The sequence below is a fragment of the Girardinichthys multiradiatus genome, chromosome 1 (genome assembly GCF_021462225.1).
Source record: "Girardinichthys multiradiatus isolate DD_20200921_A chromosome 1, DD_fGirMul_XY1, whole genome shotgun sequence".
NCBI lineage: Eukaryota > Metazoa > Chordata > Actinopteri > Cyprinodontiformes > Goodeidae > Girardinichthys > Girardinichthys multiradiatus.
Genome location: NC_061794.1, coordinates 8,135,377 through 8,158,219, shown reverse-complemented (window position 1 = coordinate 8,158,219; position 22,843 = coordinate 8,135,377). Strand labels below are relative to the sequence as shown.

At 43.5% G+C, this 22,843-nt stretch overlaps 1 protein-coding gene across 2 annotated transcripts; it reads left to right on the top strand.

Moving 5' to 3' along the window:
- Nucleotides 1–1,298: 1,298 nt before the first annotated feature.
- On the top strand, nucleotides 1,299–22,262 carry si:dkey-8e10.3 (serine/threonine-protein kinase SBK1). Of its 2 annotated transcripts, XM_047377230.1 has the most exons (4): nucleotides 1,299–1,463; nucleotides 2,228–2,393; nucleotides 19,271–19,473; nucleotides 21,602–22,262. In XM_047377230.1, exons 2-4 carry the CDS (start codon nucleotides 2,231–2,233, stop codon nucleotides 22,187–22,189), a joined length of 954 nt encoding a protein of 317 aa, XP_047233186.1. In that variant the 5' UTR covers nucleotides 1,299–1,463; nucleotides 2,228–2,230; the 3' UTR covers nucleotides 22,190–22,262. The 2 variants fall into 2 exon arrangements, with proteins under 2 accessions (XP_047233186.1, XP_047233193.1); XM_047377237.1 differs by lacking the exon at nucleotides 2,228–2,393 and having other exon boundaries at nucleotides 1,302–1,463.
- Nucleotides 22,263–22,843: the final 581 nt, after the last annotated feature.

The following is a 22,843-nucleotide window of genomic DNA, read 5'->3' as shown; positions in this document are numbered from 1 at the left end:
TTTGAATCTCCATATACAGGTCCTTCTCAAAATATTAGCATATTGTGATGAAGTTCATTATTTTCCATAATGTAATGATGAAAATTTAACATTCATATATTTTAGATTCATTGCACACTAACTGAAATATTTCAGGTCTTTTATTGTCTTAATACAGAGGATTTTGACATACAGCTCATGAAAACCCAAAATTCCTATCTCACAAAATTAACATATCATTAAAAGGATCTCTAAACGAGCTATGAACCTAATCATCTGAATCAACGAGTTAACTCTAAACACCTGCAAAAGATTCCTGAGGCCTTTAAAACTCCCAGCCTGGTTCATCACTCAAAACCCCAATCATGGGTAAGACTGCCGACCTGCCTGCTGTCCAGAAGGCCACTATTGACACCCTCAAGCAAGAGGGTAAGACACAGAACGAAATTTCTGAACGAATAGGCTGTTCCCAGAGTGCTGTATCAAGGCACCTCAGTGGGAAGTCTGTGGGAAGGAAAACGTGTGGCAGAAAACGCTGCACAACGAGAAGAGGTGACCGGACCCTGAGGAAGATTGTGGAGAAGGGCCGATTCCAGACCTTAGGGGACCTGCGGAAGCAGTGGACTGAGTCTGGAGTAGAAACATCCACAGGCGTGTGCAGGAAACCATGGTATCACTGTGCTCAATTGGCCTGCCAACTCTCCTGACCTGAACCCCATAGAGAATCTGTGGGATATTGCGAAGAGAACGTTGAGAGACTCAAGACCCAACACTCTGGTTGAGCTAAAGGCCGCTATCGAAGCATCCTGGGCCTCCATAAGACCTCAGCAGTGCCACAGGCTGATTGCCTCCATGCCACGCGGCATTGAAGCAGTCATTTCTGCCAAAGGATTCCCGACCAAGTATTGAGTGCATAACTGTACATGATTATTTGAAGGTTGACGTTTTTTGTATTAAAAACACTTTTCTTTTTTTGGTCGGATGAAATATGCTAATTTTGTGAGATAGGAATTTTGGGTTTTCGTGAGCTGTATGCCACAATCATCCGTATTAAGACAATAAAAGACCTGAAATATTTCAGTTAGTGTGCAATGAATCTAAAATATATGAATGTTAAATTTTCATCATTACATTATGGAAAATAATGAACTTTATCACAATATGCTAATATTTTGAGAAGGACCTGTATGTGTGGGTGGATTTGTATGTGTGTCCTTTGCAGAGCCAGTTTGCAATCAGCTGTTAAAGTTGGCTCTGATGTGTCGCAGCAGTTGAAAGCACAGCAGTGAGATGGGCAGTACAGAACGTTTAGATCCTATCTTGCAGCAGCAGTAGCAGAAGTGGAGAGCACACAAAGAGGACAGCATTTGTATATTTTTAGCTATAGTTTCTCATGTTAGTGTAAGCTGTAATATTTTCTGTTCATTTGTACTGCTTGCTATTCAGATTCCAGTGACTGTGTTTGGAAGCAGTCTTGAGAAAAGGTAAGCATTAAGAGGTTTTGAGTGATTGTCACTGTTTGTTCACTGTTAGCATTAATTTAACAATTGCAGCTAAAAGTTGGATAACTTGCCACTGACAAGATAAGTGCTAAAAATCCCAATCTGTGGGGTTTAATTTAAAACATGCAACTAATAAAGGCAATTTTGTTAAAAAAAAAACATCAAATATTCAGAAATGTAATGTTAAAACTAAACAAATTAAGTGGGTAAACACATTAATTTAACAGTATCAACAGAATCAGTTTCAGCATGAAAAAAATTTGTAGATTTATATAATTTTGTGCTAATATCATTATCAGTCCTAACTGTAGGTCATTAGTTTAAATTGTACATGTAAAGCATTTACATCTATATTTGCATTATAGGACAAAACAAGTCAACTGTGTACATGACACCAAGTAGGCTACATGATCATCCATCATCCCCCAGTACAAGCTTACAGAATTCAGAATTAATAGTATTAACAGTAAGTGTATATAATGAGAAAAAATATTTTTAATCATTTAAATAAAACCTGCACTTTAAAGCAGATTTACATGAAGCTCATATATTTGTAATATTGTTGTACTGCCTGATTCATTTTGTATAGCCAGAAGTTAGAGGAAAATGTTTGTTTTGTTTCAGTGAGACGTTTCTCTGAAAGAGATCACACTCAGTTAAAAGTGTACATAGACAAGCAAGACGTTTTTTAGTCTCCTATCCTCTATGCGAACAAACAAAAATCATTCATTTGTTGGTTTTCAAAGAAAATGATTGAGCTGGGTCTCGCTGATGGGAGCCTCATCGATGAGCTGATGGAGCTGACGGCACAGAGCATCGGCCAGTTGGAAATCCAGGAACACTTTAACATCATCAAGGAGATCGGCCGGGGAAAATATGGCAAAGTGTTGCTGGTCACGCATCGTTTTAGGGGTATGATTTGGTATTATTACAGCCTCTGCGAACAGAGAGCAGTTTCTTCCAATCAAAATGCAAATATATTACAAAATGTATCATTCTTAACAGTTAAATTTGGCACAAGCTTTTTCATGTACCCATTACTTGATCTTTTTACTCTGAATCTCTTTAAAAGCATTAATTCGTTTGAACTGAATAATCACTGACCAATTTCAAAGCTGTTTAGCAAATATACTTGAAGCACTTGTAAATGAATGTAAATGAAAATTTCCAATCTTCAAAACATATATACTTAAAAAAAGTATATATATATATATATATATATATATATATATATATATATATATATATATATTATTTATATAATTACATTGCCATTGTTTAATTATGAATATGAATATATTATTTAATATTTAACATTAATATTTTATTAAATAATATTTTGGCCTGTTAAGTGTTGTCTTGTGAATACCAGCCCATTAAGGCGATGGTATTGGGACAAAATCGAAAGGGATGAGCCAAGCTCTGACATTGAAGAGCAAAACTCTGCACACACATGGAATGAATTCACACAATTTCTTAAAATACAAGAATTTATTAACAAAAATAAGTCAACTCAAAGTCAAACATATTTCAACCTGGAAAGACTCACATTACGGAGAAACAACAAGAAGACGGTTAAAGAGTTTATTAATGAAAGATTATTTCGTTGGCACTCTGACCCCTGAGGGAGACGTGAACGCTGAGGATGAAAATAAGTTTGAATAAACATCTTATGATTATGATTAGGCACGTCTTCCCCCTCTGGGATCCGATCCTGGTGGTGGCGTAGGCCTTGGTATGGAAGGAGTCGGGAGCCTATGGTGGAGAAGGGATGGAGGAGGGTCGAATCTCAGCAGAAGAGCGGTGTGTTAACCTTTCCTGTTTCTGTCCCCTGACCGTAGTCTGATGACACAGGGGAGACGCTTTCTCCAGGGCCGAAGTTACTAGTTTCCTCGGGGTTAACTCCCTCACTCATACGTTGCTGAGTTGAGCATGAAGAAACTGCATCAAAACACTGAGTTGTTAACGAGATTCGGGGTACTTTTTAATGACTTTGCAGAACGTAAAACACAGGGCTTACAGACTCATACACCGCTGCTCCGGTCGCCGTCTCTACCCACCCCACACACACAACAACACCGACGTCAATCCTTCACTCCCGACCCTCAGCCACGGCAGCACACAGTGCCACCTCCGTCCGGAGGAGCAACGTCAACATCCTCCACACACACACACACAAAACACACACCGAGCCTCCAACCACACACAGCTCAGGCAACTCCTGCAACACTACCCCCACTCTGGATGGCAATTAAACAATAATTCCACTCCAGCATTGTAATGCTTAAACTGGTACACAATCCCTATAAGTCCACAAGAGATGTCTGTGTCAACCATTATTACATAAAAGAAAATATGGGGCATAGCATCAAACATACCTAAGTGACAGGATTAGCCCATTTAAGGTGTACTTTATGTGCAAATGAAAGATTTAAGCGCTATAGCATAGAGAAGGAATTATATGATAGTAACTATTCTATGGCGACCGGGCATGGCATTAATAACCCCCCATCGCCCTGACTCTGGGTGGAAATACAAACAAATATGTGCTTACGGATAAACCAATTGGCTCCTCAAACATTTTTTTTCAACAAATGAACAGTGAAAAAGAAAACTTTGTTAAACCACGTTTAACTACATTGCAGAGAACTGGAATTACAAGAACTTAAACTAAACCTGTGGCTTCCATTGGAACTGTCCATTGCAGCTGAACCAAGCTATGCGATCCATTCACCATACCGATCTGGTGTTTTGCGCTGACGCTTTGACTGTCGCTCCAGCTGGCCCAGATGGTGTGAACCTCCCACCATTTTCAGAATTTACATGGGAAGGGAAGGATGAGACAAACACATCTGAATTGGGTTTAGCTGCAACTGGGACAGGCGGCTGGAAAGAGCTGAAACCTTGGCTGATATCAGTGGAGAACAAACTGCGCAGACCTAGATCACTGTCCGCCTGCTCCTCCTCTAAAGTTGGTGGTGGGACCTCCATAGGCTCCCACTGTTGAACTTGGTCCAGAACCCAGGTGTTGTCCAGGGGCTCACGACAGAGGTAACGCTTCAGCTGGTCATGGTGGACGACCTTCACTCTGGACCTTGGGCTCTTCTGTATTCGGTAAACTAAGTCGTCCAGTTGTCCAAGAATGAAGAAGGGTCCTTCATATGATGGAAGAAACTTTTGGACTTTGTTCTTGACATGACGTGTTCCTTTAATGAGATACCACACAGGATCCCCAATCTTATACCGTGTGTGGCAGCAGTTTTTGTCATATTGTCTCTTCGCACGTATGACTGACTCACCCAGAGCTTCTCTGGTGATGAGGTGGGCCAGCTCCAGCCGTTCACGCATCTGTTGCACGTATTCAGGGGGCGAAGGTTGATTGTCTGAGTCAGGGGGCAGGCCAGCAACCAGGTCAACTGGTTCACTTACTTCTCGGGCGAACATCATGAAGTTCGGAGTGAAACCTGTGGCACTGTGCTTAGTCGCCCTGTAGGCCATGACAGCATATGGGATCATCAGGTCCCAGTCCCAATGACAACGTTCTGCTGTGGAGGCCAGGATTTTTTGAAGGGTGGCATTGAAACGTTCAACCTGGCCATCTGACTGGGGTCTGAAAGGTGTTGTGTGAGTCTTGTTTATTCCAAACAAACTACACATCCCCTTGAACACCTCAGACTCAAAATTGCATCCCTGGTCACTGTGCAGCGCCTGGGGTGTTCCGTAGCGACACACCCACTCAGCTGCAACAACACCAGCGACAGTCACCGCTCGCTCATCTGGGATTGGAAATGCTTCTGTCCATTTCGTGAAATAATCTTGTATCACAAGAACATAGCGGTTTCCACGTTCAGTTTCATTCAAAGGTCCCATAATGTCCAGTGCAATGCGCTCCATAGGAGCCCCTACCCGCACAGTCCCCATAGGAGCTTGTGGTGTTTTCCGGGGTCGAGCCCTGGATGCACAACTGGTGCAGGTTCGGCACCAGAGAGCAACGTCCTCCCTCCTACGGTACCAGTAGTATCGAGTTCTTAATCTGGCCAAGGTTCGCTCTACACCAAAGTGTCCACCCACTGGCCCTTCATGCATCTGGCCCATCACCTCTGGTTGAAGCTTGCGTGGCAGCACAATCTGCGGGTAGAACTTGGTGTCATCAAGGCAATAGAATCGACGGACCAGGACCCCATCACGAAAATAAAGTCGGTTCCATTGAGTCCAGTATGTCTTGGTGGCTGGGCTGCATGGCGAGACAGTAGTCCATGGGGGGCGTTCATTGCTGGCCCCCATCCAGGTGCATATGGGAGCAATGTCCACATCGGCCACCTGGGCTTGGCTCAGCTCCCCCATGGTCCAGCCATGAAACAAAGAAGCAGTATCAAAAGTCTTAGTCAGATATACTTTCTCAGTTAGCTTTATAGTACATTTATCAGTGGGAATGTTCTGGGGCAACCTGTTTGTGTGAGTATGAATTGTTTGTGATGCAGTGTATGGGTTGGTAGAGGTGTTTTGACTTACCCCCACTGGACAAACCATAGTAGTAGGTGTAGGTCCCTCTACCCCCACTGGACTCAGCAACTGGGAGCAGATGTCAGAGTCTATCTCGCACTGGACAGCCCGAAGACTGGTGCCCCTAGTTTGTGTGGCGGGGTCCTGCACTTTGCATGGGCATGACTGGCGGCATGGTCTCCTGGACAGACTATCAGCATTGGTGTGCTTTCGACCTGCACGGTGGACAATCTGAAAGTCATATTCTGCAAGCTTCTCGAGCCATCGAGCTAATTGTCCTTCCGGCTCCTTCATCTTTGTAAGCCATCGCAGACTGCTGTGGTCGGTGCGCACTTTGAAAGGCCGTCCAAGGAGGTACTGGCGAAAACGAGACGTGAAATCCACAATAGCAAGGAGTTCACGTCTCGTTGTGCAGTAGTTTTGTTCGGCCTTTGCCAGCTTGCGACTGCCATAAGCCAACACACGTTCCACGCCCTCCTGCATTTGCGACAGCACAGCGCTGATGCCTGTGTCACAAGCATCAGTGTCCAGTATCATCTCACCATCGTCCAATGGATAACCAAGGATGGGGGCTGATGTGAGGCGACTCTTTAGTTCATCAAAAGCAGCCTGGTGCTCGGCCTGCCATCGGAAACGAGCATTTTTCCTAGTGAGGTTGTGGAGGGGGTCAGCCACAGAAGCGAAGTCTTTCACAAACCGGCGATAGTATGAGGCCAGGCCAATGAACTGTCTGACTTCCTGAATAGACCTGGGTGTGGGCCACAGTTGAACCTTCTGAACCTTACTGGGGTCAGTGGCCACACCATGTTCAGACACTATGTGGCCAAGATAGGCAACCTGGCGGTGGAAAAGACAGCATTTGGCAGGTTTAAATTTCAGGTTAGCCTGTTGGAGTCTATAAAACACCTGGCCAAGCCGCTGGAGCATTTCTGGCACGTCCTTAGCCAGCACAATAATATCGTCCAAATAGACCAAGCAGGTCTCCCACTGCATGCCAGCCAGAACGCGGTCCACCAGCCGCTGGAACGTCGCTGGGGCGTTGCATAGTCCAAACGGCATAACATTCCACTCAAAGAGGCCTGTCCTGGCACAAAATGCAGCTGCTTTGCGTGCTCTTGGCGTTAATTCCACCTGCCAGTAACCCGAAGCAAGGTCTAATGTGCTGAACCATCTTGCAGTGGAAAGGGTGTCCAGCGTGTCTTGGATACGGGGCAGGGGGTATGCATCCAGTATGGTGCGGTCATTGAGAGCCCTATAGTCAATGCAGAGACGGTATGTTCCATCCTTCTTGCGCACCATAACGATAGGTGAGGCCCAGCTGCTATGGCTACGCTTGGCAAGACCGCTCTGCAGACTGTCTGAGATCTGCTGGTCCGCGTGTTGCTGCTTTTCCCCTGCCATTCTCCGCGGAGATTGTTTTACTGGGACACCCGGTCGGGTTATAATGTCGTGCTGGACAAGGCTGGTTCGGCCTAGGTCAGCCGGCCCTGCGGAAAACACATGTCCATAAGTACAAAGCAGTCGTTTGAGTGGGAACTTTTCACAATCATTGAGTTCTCTGGAGCTCTGAAAATAAAGCTCCTCCAGGTGCGGGGGGACAACAAGAGGCCTGGCCAGTGAGTCCATAGCCAGAGAGACATGGGAGGGCTGTACGGCTTCAGCGGGCTGCAGTAGCCCCACCATGGATCCTTCCTTAATAGTTACAGCTTCATTTCCGGGATTAAAGAGGCGAAGAGGGACAGCTTTAGAAGGCTGGGCACCAACCAGGACTCTGGCAATGAGTACTTTGTGCTTCTCCACAAACCCTTTGGTGGGACTAAGCATCATGCCCCCATGAGCTACAGCCCCTAAATGCACATGGCCTTTCACAAAATACTCCTGCCCCGGATCCACCACCACAGTCCTGGCCATTCTCACAGCATGGGACTTTGGGCTAGTTTCAGTCTGGTAGTAAGGCACTTCTTCACCAAAAAGGATAATGCGGTGGTTGCCAAAATCAAGGCGGGCTCCAGCCTGTGTGAGAAAAGGATACCCAAGCAGCGCCTCAGTTCCTGCTATGTCCGCTACAAGGAAATCAACATCCACTTGTCGGTTGTTTATGCTGACTGCTAACTGAGCCTCACCCAGCACAGGAACATCCCCGGGCCCTACGCCAAGTAAAGTTTCAACTATTGATGGCTGTAGTTGAGGTCTCATGTCAGGGTGAATGGCATTATAGTAATGTAATGGCAACACGCTTTTCTGTGCTCCACTGTCCAACACAGCACACACCTCCAGCTCGAAGAGCCGCATGTGAATACTCATTTCTCGGTTCTGGCCTTTAAGGTGGAGTACGGTGGGCTCCTGGTTGTCACAAGAGGTCCTAGCAAATGGCAATGTTTTAGTGATTTTATGGGGAGAAGGACACTGCTTCTGTATATGACCCCAACCCTGACAGTTATGGCAGCGGACTCCCCCTTTTGTAAAATTTCTGCGGCTGTTGGATGCTGAGGGTGTGCGTGGAACATACCAGTCACATGAAGGGCTGGCTACAGATGCAGCATTAGTAATAGCTTCAGTCTTATCTTTTGCCCTAACCATCGCAGCTCTGGGGCGACGTTCAGCTAAATTACGGGCTCCTGGCTGCATAGCACTGGTAACGTATGATGCTGCCCTTCTGGTAGTTTCATAAGTGTGAGCTATTTCATATGCATGGGCAAGTGTAGCTGGTCGCTGTTCTAAGAGCTTCTGAACTACTTCTGCATCACCCAGACCATTTGTGAAAACTTCAACAGCTATTAAGTCTTGTTCAATTTCTGCTCTGTCACCATAAGCCACAGTCACTTTCCCATAAATGTCATCTCTGAAAGTATGCAGGGCTTCACCTGCTTTACATACCCGCTGCCTTAGTTCAACAGCAACTGCAGCTGCGTGATCAGAAGAAGGGCCATATGCAATTTCCAGCTCATCCACCAGGCGGCGGTAGTCCCATTTGGATGAACGAGGGTTCCTGTGAACAATGGCACCTGCCGCCCCAACAAGGCAGAATTTTAGCTGAACTGTCATTGTCTTTTCAGACCAGTAGTTGGCTTCAGCACAGCTCTCAAACCTGTGCAGAAATTCCTTCCATGGTGTGGTGCCATCGTATTGACCCGGACTTAAGGTGGGGACCCTCTCCCTGGGATCACTCTCCTCTTCACTGTCAGATAGGGGCTGATGAGACAGAAAACAGGTTTTGCTCAATTTTGATCGGGGCTGGCGGCGTACAGGGGTTTGCCCGTAGCTTATGGCTCCATTTAGACCGTGGGAGGGTGTATGCTGTGCAGGTGTACATGCTGTGGAGCTAAAAGGTGCTGGTGTACTATGTACAAAGCTTCTCACATGAGCAGAAGAAAAGGGGTTTGAATCTGGAAACCGAACAGTTGTCTGTAGAGCAGGAGCTGAATAATTCTGACTCCAGCTGTGCCCAGTCCCCACCTGCTGACAACTTCGACTTTTATCATCAATAAAGGGGTTTCTGCAGGAAGGCTGGGGCTGAGCAGGGCTGCTAGGCAGAACACATCTCTCCCTTCCATTAGTTTGTGTGTTAGCACAATTTTCGTCACACAGAAACGGGTTATAATGTTCACATTTTGTCACAGCTCCGTCCTCATGAGCTTCCCTGATGCCCTCAGCACTCTCAAAAACATTGGTCAGCAACATAGAGGGGTTGGAATAATACGTTTCAAACCCGTAGTTTTCACGGGGGTAACGGGCAGCAGCCATCTTGAACTAGTTTATCCACTACGAGCCAAAACACATGTAACTATGCAGTCGGTCGGCTTCCCGTTTACTTTTACTGTTAGCCACTTCATCCTATGTTCAACTCAGTGCTCACCACTCATTCAGCAACGTGACGAGTCCCTTCGTGGTCGCCAGTGTTAACCTTTCCTGTTTCTGTCCCCTGACCGTAGTCTGATGACACAGGGGAGACGCTTTCTCCAGGGCCGAAGTTACTAGTTTCCTCGGGGTTAACTCCCTCACTCATACATTGCTGAGTTGAGCATGAAGAAACTGCATCAAAACACTGAGTTGTTAACGAGATTCGGGGTTCTTTTTAATGACTTTGCAGAACGTAAAACACAGGGCTTACAGACTCATACACCGCTGCTCCGGTCGCCGTCTCTACCCACCCCACACACACAACAACACCAACGTCAATCCTTCACTCCCGACCCTCAGCCACGGCAGCACACAGCGCCACCTCCGTCCGGAGGAGCAACGTCAACATCCTCCACACACACACACAAAACACACACCGAGCCTCGAACCACACACAGCTCAGGCAACTCCTGCAACAAGTGTCTTCTATGCAGAAGGTCTTTAAAAGTGATGCCCTGGGAGATGATTGGCCGAGGAGGAGTGCGGACCTGCCGTTGATTGGAACAGCCAGTGAGGAGTGATTGGACGAGACGGGGTGGTGAGTCTTCCATGTTGAATTTTCGTTTAAACTCCATTTCAACCTGGAAAGACTCACATAATGGAGAAACAACAAGAAAACGGTTTAAGAGTTTATTAATGAAAGAGTATTTCTTTGGCGCTCCGACCCCTTAGGAAGACGTGAACGCTGAGGATGAAAATGAGTTTGATTAGGTACGTCTTCCCCCAAAAGGGACGAGGCCAGCCTGAGGCTGAACTGAATGAAAAAGGACATTAGTTATGGATGATCTGAGATGAGCCGGGAGTAAAAACTCAGACCAAAACTTTTTAATGGATTAGTCTTGAATGGGCTTACCTGAGTTATGACTGAAGATGCGTGGATGGCCGATGCCAGGTCGGGTAAAGATGGGCTGCACCTGTCAGGCGTCAAGGTGGCTAGATGAATGCCTGACAAGGCATAGGATTGAGATGCCTGCCAAGGCATGTTTGAAAACGCCTGCCAATGGCGTGAGTGAGCCCGATGGCTGAATGAAAAGCCTGCCAAAGGCGTGAGTGAGCCCGACGGCTGAATGAAACGCTTGCCAATGGCGTAGATAGTGATGAGCCTAAAGAGGCAGGATTGCTATGCCTGCCAAGGTATATTCCGATACACTTGCCAATAGCGTAGACTGATGGGCCTGAAAAGGCTGAATGAGGAGCATGACAAGGCTTGGTTGGATATGCCTGCCAGTGGCGAAGATCCAGGTGCATCTGAAAGAGAGAAAACTAAAAATAAAACTGTCTAAAAACATGGTAAATGAATTGAAATAGGAGAATAAAATATGCAAATTTAAAAGGTTAGATATGAGAACCAGGAATAGAGAAGGATGATTAATAATTGATCTAGCCAGAGGAAAGGATTGGATAAGGCCGACCACCACCAGTAATTGTGAGAGTTCTTACCTAAGAACTGATAAATCGTTGTGCTAATAAGGCAGATAGGAGGTCAGGACGGACATACAAAGAGAACGCTGAGGAGGACCAGCAGCCGAGTTGTTGGAGCGAAGCTGTCCAAACTCCTAGTGAGGCGGCTGTAGGGGTCGCCCCGATTCGAAATGAGTGAGCTGAGAACTGACTCGGGGGAAGATTGCATGAACTCAAATTAGTCTCAGATGGTTGAGGAACAAAGAAGCAGTCATGGGAACTCCTCTGGAGTATGGAAGACGGGCAAGGAGGTTGGGAAGAGTTTGTGGCGTTTGATGGTGAATTTAAACATGGCATGAAAAGGGCAGAATAGACCGTTTAAACGAGCAATGAAGATGAAGCAAGGACCTTTTCCTTTGGAATGTTTTAGATACATTTTAAAATGATTGGGATAGAACTTTAGATCAGAAATAGTTAGGTCTCTAGCAGGATCAAATGAGCTTGATGCGGTAGTAAATTCCCCTATTCTGAGAAAGCCATTAAAGCTAAAAGCCAGGCACTGGAGAGAAGACATTTTAGGTAGGATGAAGAAGGGCCTGGACGAAGCACTAGGAGGAGATCTTTTAAGATGGAAAGAGTGATAGGTCTCCTGGAATCTGGCTCAGGAATGCTATGATTTTTAGACCTTTGAATAAAGTTTTATGGATGATTTGAGAAAAGGCTTGGAGTGCGTTCAAAAAGTGGCCTTCGAAAATAACTTTATGCTGGCTAGAAACTCTTAATATAAGGGAGTTTGAAATGCCGGACATCAAAGCAATAAGTAATAAAAGCAAAGATGGTAGGAATGCAAAGGGGGTAAAGAGGAGTACTATGAGCGACATCAATTTGAAAAGTTGGCCAAGAAAAGAAATAAGACCTGAGAGTGGAGGAAGCCAAGCATGAATTACAATAATAATTGGCTGATTGGAGTAAAGGAATGAGGGATGAGTTTAGTCTAGTATCAGGTCTTTGAGAGGTGGTAACTGTGTTGGATGAACATTGGCTGAAGGGCAGAGACGATGGAAGACCTGGAGTTTTGAACGAGAAAGAGCATCATAAGTGAGTTATGATGACCAGGAATATTGCGGGCAGTAATTATAAAATTGTGAGTTACAGCTTGCCAGGTGATGCGGTGCATGAAGGGCGTGATTGACTAGCAGAGGAGCGACCTTTATTTATTACTTCGACTATAGCTGCATTGTCGCATAAAGTGGCTATGCGTTTTCTTTTCTATTGGTTGCCCCAGACACAGCATGCAATAGTGATGGGGTTTATTTCATAAGAGGCTGATGATTCGGATTGGGGAAAGAAAGGTGGCCTGATGCCAGCGAACCATGCACCCTGAAGAAATCCCCACAAAACCCACGGACGAAGCTGCATCCATGAAAACTGAATGGAATCTGCTGACGTGACGACGTCATCATAAAAGAAAGATATACCGTTCCAGTTCTGCAGGAGAGAGGACCAGAAAGACAGGTCAGAGCAGCAACCTCATCTAAACAAACCGAATCTAGCTGAGAGGGGACAGAATTAACCAGATCCAAAAGGTGAGAAATAAAGGAGTGACCTTGGGGAATTATGCGCATTGCGGAATGCAATGTTTCGAGATGCCTTTGAGGAGAAGATAATGCGTAATGAGTGAAAAGGCTCGGAGTGAGCTCAGAAAGATGAACCTTCAATGAAAATTGATGCCTGCTAAAAGGCTGCGGCTGTAGTGGAGCTTAAAACGATGGTGTTCAAACAATGAGTAATGAAAGCTAGGACTGAATGTAAACCAGGTACGATGACGTGTAGCAAGGTAAAATTTTCAAAGTTTTGCAAAGTTTTGCCAGGCGAAGGAACAAGGTTTGAAAGTAGAAAGAGCTAGACCTGAGATACAGCAGTGCTTGGCAGATTGCGAAAGAGGAAGGGGAGAGAGGAATAATCGGAGTAGGGTAAAAGTAGGCTGATGGACAGAAACGGCGGAAGACCTCAAAATTTTAAACGAGACGGGACATGAGCGAATGGTTTAGAAACCTGGAACATGACAGGCAGAAATGAAGAAGTTATGAGTTACGGCCAGCCAGGATTCGCCGAAGGTAAGAGCTACGTCCGTGAAATGAAGTTACTAATATTGACTGTACATAGATTGTTTAGTAAGAGTTTATTATTTTGCTGCAGCAATAATGCAGTTAATGCTTAAATTTGAAAACACTTAGTCCGGAAAGGTGCTGTAAATCAATTGTCTCAAACTGAATAACACAGCGCCGACCCAATATGCAGAAAGAAAGTGTGCTCCACGATTAGGCTGGATAAGATATAGATAAGATGTATATTAAAACAGTAAATGGTTCCTTAGCTCCTGGTTAATAAAGGAAGAAGGTTGGTATAAATGTTCGAATGCTTAAATTAATATTTAGATATTCTATGGAGCAAACAGGTTGCTTTTAAAAGTAGATCCCCCCAGTAGAGGGAGCTAATATGAAGATTTACTAGTTTTAATATAATAAGCTAAGTAAATTCACAGACAAAATAATTTGCGTTGCATTTAATTTATTGTACGGAGAAAATATAGAAGGCAATGGTTACAAATTTAATAAATATACGTGGTAAAAGCACTCAAGGGAAAGACTGTCAAGGATAAACGGGGGTTGTAAATATTTAAGGTAAATAATCAATTTATGGTAAATAATAAGGCAAAGATTTAAAGCAGCACATTGTTAGAGTTATTGAAGGTATTTACATTCTGTATATATATGTATATATATATATATATATATATATATATATATATATATATAAATTTTTTTTTTATATAATGATGTGTTCACATGCAAGGCTCTGACAACGAAAAGATTGAGTACCATCCGTTTGAGAGACCCTCTTTTTTAATTGAGATGGTACAGACAGTAAAGAACTGAAATGAGGCCAACTGAGCCACAGGAATCAGAGGTAGCTTGTGTCATAAAAAAAATTTCAATGGTCAGAATAAACCAGTCTAGGCAAACTCCTGATTGAGCGAGTGTGGATGCAGCTTTGGCAGAGTAGGATTTGTGATATGATAGAAAAATCTGGAAGCCATGTTTGAAATGTAGGTCGACGATGAGAGGGGAATAGGTATCATGCTTATTCAATGCTCAGATAACAGAGCAGAAGACGTTTCTAAAATGCTTAAAGGCGGTCGAAAGCTCACCAAAGAGGATTCTTACAAAGGTGGGGAGTAGATAATTTAAACACAGCATTAAAGCTATCTGGGTGATACAGTGGTCAACCTCGGGAGATAGTAAAATGAGAGAAACCAGATTAATGAGCTGCCCCTGCAGGATTTGGAGCAGAGCCTAAGTGAGATGTTAGAATGCATGGGAGTATATGATCTACCTGAATGTAAAAGAGGAGTGGGAAACACAGCATGCTTAAAGGCCATATGAATGAGGAAACAGTTGAGAAAGGAGAATGAAGTGATACATCTCACCCTAATGGTGCATTCAAACCGAACGCGGATTCTGCGATAGGAGCGGCTGATTTACATGTTACCCCTTTGTAGAGGTGCATTCAGGAGTGGAGCGGCGCGAGGTGGTGCGAAGGAGATGAAGGACGTGGTGCGGAAAGTGCGCCAATAAAAGCTGGAGCGGAGCGAGAGCGATGGACGAGTTGAAAAATCTGAACTTATTCCTAAATTCGCGTCGCGTCAACCAATCAGGGACTGGATGTGTCTGTGATGTAGGGTGAAAGACCACAGCTGAGAAGAAGCGGCTGACAGTGAAGATGGAGGACCAGATCATAGTGGCGGTGTGCGGCAAGCCAGAGTTGTGTGACTCAACTAATTACTTTTACCGAGACAAGTACAGAAAGGACCTGACCTGGTTATGTTTAGGAACAAATATCTTATATTTAGGAGATGTGGACATTAAAAATCGTCTGTTTTTTTTATTGAGCTGAGATTTATTTACTCACCGAAGACAGATTGACAGGGGTTCAGCAGCGGGGATACAGCGCTGGTGTCCCGGAGGCCGATTTGTCTCCCAACGCGGGACAGCAGATCTTCGAACTTTGTCCTGGATAGACGGAAATACCGCTGAAATCAACCGTCATCCATACGCAGCTCCTGGAGCAGGTGGTGGTACTCTCTGAAATGTTCCTGTCCCTGAAGAATCTGGTGAACCCAGGGACATCGACGTCGGCGGCCTTTTTTGGCTTTCCACAGGTAAAACACCGTAATTAGGTCATGTTCAGTTGAAACCAGCAAGCAGCAGACAGAAGCTCCTCCTATTTGATGAATCGTTGAACTCCGCTTCGGAGTTCACGCGGAATGTGAAGCGAGCAACAGCACACAAATGACGTGAAATATTCGCAGAATCCGCGTTCGGTGTGAACGCACCATAAGAGACGAGCCAAGACGAGCGTTGCGATCGTAAATGCCAGTGGGAGGGGCCAAGGAACGGGTTGAACATTGGCGGAGTGGAGATGAGGAAATGCTGATGTGGCAGAATTGGAGGCGAACTCCTGGAGGAGCTGAGTAAAAGAAGATATGAAGCTCTGGAGAGAATCCATGGACAAGATGAATGAAGCAGGGAAGACTGTGGAATGACCGAAGTAGAAGAAGACGTCGGAGCCTGGGGAGCGGGAAGATCAGTTTGAGAGACGAGATCGAAGAACCACTGAAGAAGCCGGGCCGGGTGACATGGCGGCGGGAGCCGGGGTGAAGGCAGGGCGACCTCGGCTGACTAGGATTGGAGGAGATCTTAAGGCGTTTCCACATGCCCGGAGCTGAGACGAGGGGAAAAGGGGCCATCAAGGCAAGAGGCTAGTCGAACGCTCCTACAACCGGAGGAGGAGGAAGGAGGGTGGAATTTGTCACAAAACAGTGTGAGGAACCAGCAGGTCGCCAGAAACTAGTCGGACAAGTCGCAGCTGATCGTCAAAGCTCAGCAGAAGAGCGGTGTCTTCCATGCAGAAGATCTTTAAAAATGATGCCCTGGGAGATGATTGCCCGAGGAGGAGTGCGGACCTGCCGTTGATTGGAGCAGCCAGTGAGGAGTGATTGGACGAGACGGGGTGGTGAGTCTTCCATGTTGAATTTTCATTTAAACTCTATTTCAGTCAACAAACTCTTTACTATGCTAAAACAATCCAACTAAACTACCAAGCAGAATTAAAGAAGAAGGAAGACTAATGGGCTATGTACAATATAAACGAGTAGATCAAAGATGGTTGAAAATCATGACCGAATGAGTGATGCAACATTACCATGCAATATTTATGTTTGAGAACCAATGATTATCTTGAAGAATCTGGAAATGAATTGAAGTTAGTCTTGGAACTAACTTAGGCAATAATTGGCATACCTTTAGACAACCATTCACAAGGCAAGATCAGATAAAATATTATTTTATTAAAATAATGTTTTATTAAAATAATGTTTTAAAGAATGATCTGCTGAATAAAACCAACCTTCTGGATGACAAATTCTCAACAGTGTTTAGTTAGCTGCCTTTATTTATATTTATATATTTATTTATAATATTTAAGGAAATATTATTTTGAAAAAGGACCAAATCTTTTTGGAGAAACGGGGCTTAATGGTGCTTACTTAGTTTTCAAGTTTGGTAATGTTATTTTACTAGATTGAAAACTAACAACCTTTTTGGGTAAATGATCTTTAGCAGGCAAGCACGTGTTCTTAGCTGTTAGCGGTTAAAGCTAACAAAAGAGGTGTATAGCTTATCAGAATCACACATATACTTTTAAAATACCACAAATAAAAGGGGTTAAAATGCATAAGCATGGATGGCGCATTATGGCCGATCTTCTGTGTTTAAAATCACCCTTTAAATAAAGTTTGTCTTAATTTTAACAAAAAAATAACACAAACACAGAACACACAAACTGAGCACGTGCTGAGCATATAATCTGCTAGCACTAAGATAGGTGAGTTTCAACACAAACGAAACCAAACTTCATAAAATGAAATAAATGTTTAGATTATTTAATTCTAAACTACTTCTCTCTCTGCCCAAACCTAACCTCTCAGGTGAACCGTGCTGAGGAAAAGCTGTCTAGGGTGACGAAGTTTGAAGAAAACATCCACAGTGAACAAAGGGTTAGCTGCAGCTAACCTCCGTAGCTGTGGGGCTCGCTCTGTCGGCTGGCCAAACTGCACATTACAGCTGTAACCATGGTGATGCGGTCCGTTGTCCTTCCTTCAGACAGGGAAAACTGCTCCACTCTGCATTGTAGAGACAGGGTCTCTGCTGGGAACTCTCTATAACACAGTTTGATTCTGTAGACCTCAGAGAGAAAAGTCAAGCCATGCTTGTACCTTAATTACCCCCGTTCATGAATGAATACCGGATACACAAACAGCAATTCATTCGTACTTAACTTAGTGCATATGGTCGCATGATCGTATGACACTCTTGGGTCCAGTTTGAAGAGTTATATCTGTTTGCCAGCAAAGAGACATTAGTGTGCGGTGTCTCTCCTTCCAGCTCCGCAGGGACCTGTGTGAAGAGACAGGATGTGTCAGAATCCGTGGTGTGTCTGCCTGCCGCTAACCATTTTACCACCAGGTGCCATTGCCTGGAGGTGCTGGAGAAGGGACAGGTGCAGCTCATCAGGCTTATCAACTGGGCAGTATATGAAGAGGCCGCGCCTGCACTTTGTTGCCTGAGCGTTTTGCCCTTGCGGTACAGCTACTGGCCTCCCCTGAAATCTACTCTCGTAGTTTGAAAGTTATTTCTGAAATTTTCTGTAAACTTGCACTGATTTTGCCTGTCCTGACACTTCCAGGTGCCTTACCTCTGGATCCGACCGAGTTGACCAGCGATTTAAAGAATCGGTCTGAACCGAGTCCCGAATTGAACCGTCAGGCTGACTCTTATGTGAGCCACCAGCGAAGTGAATCCTGTCCACCCTCCCAGCACCTTCTGTTGGCCCCGTCTCAACAAACACGGCGGTCAAGGCGAGCCACTCTCTCTTACACCACTGGATCTATGACCATTTCCCCCGGCGGGTTTCCCTGTGCTTACCTGTAAGCTGCACAATCAGTTCTGGTGCATTTTCTGAGGTCCAGTTTGTAACTCTGCTCTTCTCTCGCAGCCAGACGGTTCCAGTCTTGTTTCCCGTTCCCAGGATCATTTGTTTAAATAAACATTCACTAATCTCATCTGTCTCTGGTTGTTCTCTGCATGTGGGTCAGGTCAGTTAACATTATGATGGGATGTAGCAAGAGTGGTGCTTTTATTTGGACAGTGACGTCACGGGGGGTCCGCTGTTACCCCTTTTCCTGGGTGTCCTGGAAGTAGGTTAATGCGATTTATTTTGAAAGTTCCAGAAAAGTTCGTACCGGACTTTCATGTTGTAACCATGGCTGTGGTCCCAACACCATTGCACATTTATAAATTCTATATATAATGACCTCAAAAACACCTCGATGAATTCAAACTGGTTGTAAACTGTTCGTAGACTTAATCAGCGTTGTTCACAAAATGTTCAAATATTAGCCATGAAAGTGTAAAACGTAATTGGAAGTTCACAGTTCAATTATGGGCATCTCAGCACCAACATAAATGCATAAATAGTTTATAATCAACATTTGTTTAATATTTATTTGCTCTCTAATCTGTGCCTGAAACTAGGTTTTGTTTTTTAGCAAAACATCCTGCTTCTCATTTCTGACAAGAATGATAAAAATGTTTTTTTCTTTCTATAGTGATGTTATTTATGATAGAGCCCCCCTAATCCCTACATATATTCTGCTTAGAGATTCATAGTTGGAAACTAGATCAAACGATGGTTTCTAAAGGTTTATTTTTTTTATTCTGTTTTTGTAAACTCCCCCAGGGAGCAATAATTACATCTCTAAGAGTTATGATACCTGAAGGGAGCAGAAATGAAAAGTGCTTGTTTCGGTAAAAACAAAGATAATACGTGCAGATTGTAAGAACTATTTTGTGGATGATCTGCAGGGACTCCAATGGCCTTGAAAGTGATGCCTAAAGCCTCGACTAAGCTGCAAGGCTTTCTGCGAGAGTACTGCATCTCATTACACCTGTCCTGCCACCCCTGCATCGTGGGCCTCTTTGGCATTGCCTTCCAGTCCAAAGAGCACTACTGCTTTGCCCAGGAGCTTGTCATTGGGAGGGATCTTTTTGCAGTCATCAAACCAAAAGTGAGGCATTCATTGTTTAAACAGGATTTATGACAGATCACAGAGTTCTGACGTATTTAGACACAGAGGAGTTTGAGGTAAATGTTTACTGTGGGTAAAAATGCTTGTAATACAGCTTATGTTAAAACTTTCAGAATAACAAATAAATAAATATAACTATACTTGATGTCTGGCAATTAATGGAAAGTGCTGTTCCCTGACAGAACGTTTTTGAAAAACAACAGAAATCACAAGAATTGTATCTGCTTCTGAATAAAACAGAGCAGTCCTACTCACACTTCTTACATATTACACTTACTCTATTTAAAACAGTCAATATCTCTGAACCAAAGACCTTGGTTTAATAAAAAGATCCAGTGGTGTTTAGAATTTCTTAAATGCTTTCCTGCCTTAACAATGTATTCAGGAAACTTAAGTACAGAGCCTGTAAAGTTACACATTTAGCATCAATTAGGAGCATTAGAGGAGGAAAAAAAGACCCCCAGAATCCTGAAGCTTTTTGGATGGTTGATTTCACTTTTACTCTTGGGCCAAAAGCATTAGTCACCTCCTTTTGGTAGCTGATGGATATGGCCAAATAAAGTTGATTACAATAAGGATTAATCTAACTTAAAACATTTCGTAGAAATTATGCTGAACAAAAAACGTATATTTTGTGGTCCTCTTCACAAACTGCATGTACACCCCCCTTACTAAACCCAAACACTTAACCAAGGAGCAGCAAGGATTATTGAATTCCGCCTTTAGCCGAGATGCTAGTAAAAATGTCAGCTGTACCACTAGTGTCATGTATTAAAGAATTTGAAAAGAATAAGCAGCTAAATCTTAATCTTCATTCGTTTCTAGTTACATACAAGATACTGTAATAAAGCAGCACAGGTACCTGGAAGTTAAAAAAGTAGAAGCCTAATACACCCATGAGGCATTGCTTTAAAAAATGCAAAGACTTGTGTCATAGTTCAATTTGGTGGTGGACCAGAGGTGCAGGACGAGCAGAAACAGTTGGTGAGATGATCACTCTTTAATGATGTGAGCCAACTTACAAATGCCGTTGCAGGCTTAACAGGAGATCCAGGTAACAATGTTCATGAATAAACAGTCCTGGTTTCTGGATCGCAGCATAAACTTCAATGTAGCAAGAACAGACAGACTAAATAAGACTAACGACACCGCATGGAACAAAGGACGAAATGAACTTAAATACAAACAAAGGTGGACATGAAACAATAGGACAGGTAATCAGGGGGGAACAGGACACATGTGTGGACAGATTAGGAGACTGAGAGGCAGGTGAACCAAATTAGCAGTAACAGGAACATAAGGAGCTAGACGAGGAACAAACTGTAAACAAACCCAGGGAACCAGAACACAGGGGAGAGAGCTATACCATTTACCTCTGTACCAGTGTACAATATGGTCAATGAGGTAAGTTTGTGAAAAGCTCAGTCAGTTTTCAGTAACTTACAGAGCATAAGTCATTTCCAGTAAAACAAGCAGCATTTGAATACAAGTTTTTTATTTTGCCATATTTAAGTATCAATTGCTAAGTTTACCTTAGGATGTTTTCTCTTCTTTTTGTTTTATTATTGGCATTAAGAAAGAGCTAATTAAGACAGCTGTGAACACTTTTGAAAGAAACAGGTATTATTCCATAAGTATTTATGACTGCTGTCAAAGGAATGTTCTCATACTGCATTTATTCAGTTTCTCCTCTAGGTGAAGCTGATGCTCTGTTTTTAAACTAATGGATTGCTGATTTTAACACCCTTAAGATCTGGGGATGATGACAAACTGTTGGAAAAATCAAATAAAAGAAGAAAGCTCTGAAGCGCTTTGTTTTAGCAGACTGGAAAAAGTCAAGCAATTTCACAAAAACTGTATTCAGTACATACAGAAATAGCAATTTTCATTAAATTCATTTAAAAAAATATGTTGCTGTGTTAAAATACGGAAAACATATAAAACATTGACATTTGCATTGCTTTTTGACCTTCAAATAAAAAATAATAATGAATTATAATACATATTGGATTCTCAATCCAAACATATGAGTTTTGTGTCTTCACAACCAAAGATTTAATGCGACTGTAGCTGCTGAAAATAATGCGTATTCTCTTTCTCGATACAGGTGGGAATCCCAGAATCATCTGTAAAACGCTGTGTCCTCCAGATCTCCAGTGCTTTGGAGTTCATCCATAGCCATGGCCTGGTTCACCGGGATGTCAAGCCTGAAAACATCCTCCTGCTGGACACTCAGTGTTGTCAGGTCAAGCTGGCAGACTTTGGCCTCGCCCAGAAGAAAGGAACCCTAATACGCTTCATCACAGGGACCTTGCCATATATGGCCCCAGAACTTTGCAACGTGGCTCTGCTGGATAACCAGAAAGAAGTAACAATGCCTCCTCTGAGTGTCGAGCCAAGCCTGGACACCTGGGCCTTTGCAGTGGTTATCTTCTGCATCCTCACTGGTTACTTCCCTTGGGAGCACTGCATGGACTCAGACAGCTTCTACCAGGAGTTTGCAGATTGGTGCACAATAAAAAAGAAACCTTTTATCGAGGAGGAAATCCCTCCTTTGTGGAGGAGGTTCACTCCAGAAGCTATGGAGATGTTCAGTAAGCTTCTGGCTCCAGATGCATCACAAAGGATTGCAGTAGGAGAGGTGAGAGTGTTTGTGGAAAAGGACTGGCTGAAGAACGACCATGGAAACAAGTAGTTCTAGATAAAGGAATGGGATGGGCCTCTGGGAATATTTGGAGGAAAAATAAAATGGTTCATATTAAATAAAATAATAAAAAAAAAAGCGATGGCAACAATTTTTAAGAAGTTTGAAATCTAAGAATCCAAAGAGATATTGTCACCAACAACCGAGAATTTAAAATCTAGAAGAAATAAAAAAAAAATATATATATATTGTCTAAAATATAAGAACCGTATTTGAGAGAGATTGTTGAACTAGTCTCTTCTAATAGGTAGCACAATGCCTGCTTACTGTGAAACATAGAAGAGGACATTGTTACAAGTGAAATTAAAAAAATCTCCTGCATCAGTAATTAGGTGAATTTACCGATCTGAATGAAGATGTTGCTGTTTTTTTTTTTCTTTTTCTGAAAACCTGCCTCTTCTAATGATGCTCATTTATCCAGAACAATGTCTGAGGTAAGACAATGTAAAACACTTTTTGAGATAAACCTTTAAATCTCAAAACAATTTTTACAAATGTCTCTGCTATAAGCAAAATCCAATGAAGAAGTGAACAGACACAAGCTAACTAAATGGATTAGTTAGTATCTGTTAGCTACTTTACAGTCAGCACACATAAACGGCTTCGTTGTGTTTTATTGTCCTAATTGTTAACATTAGCAGGTAT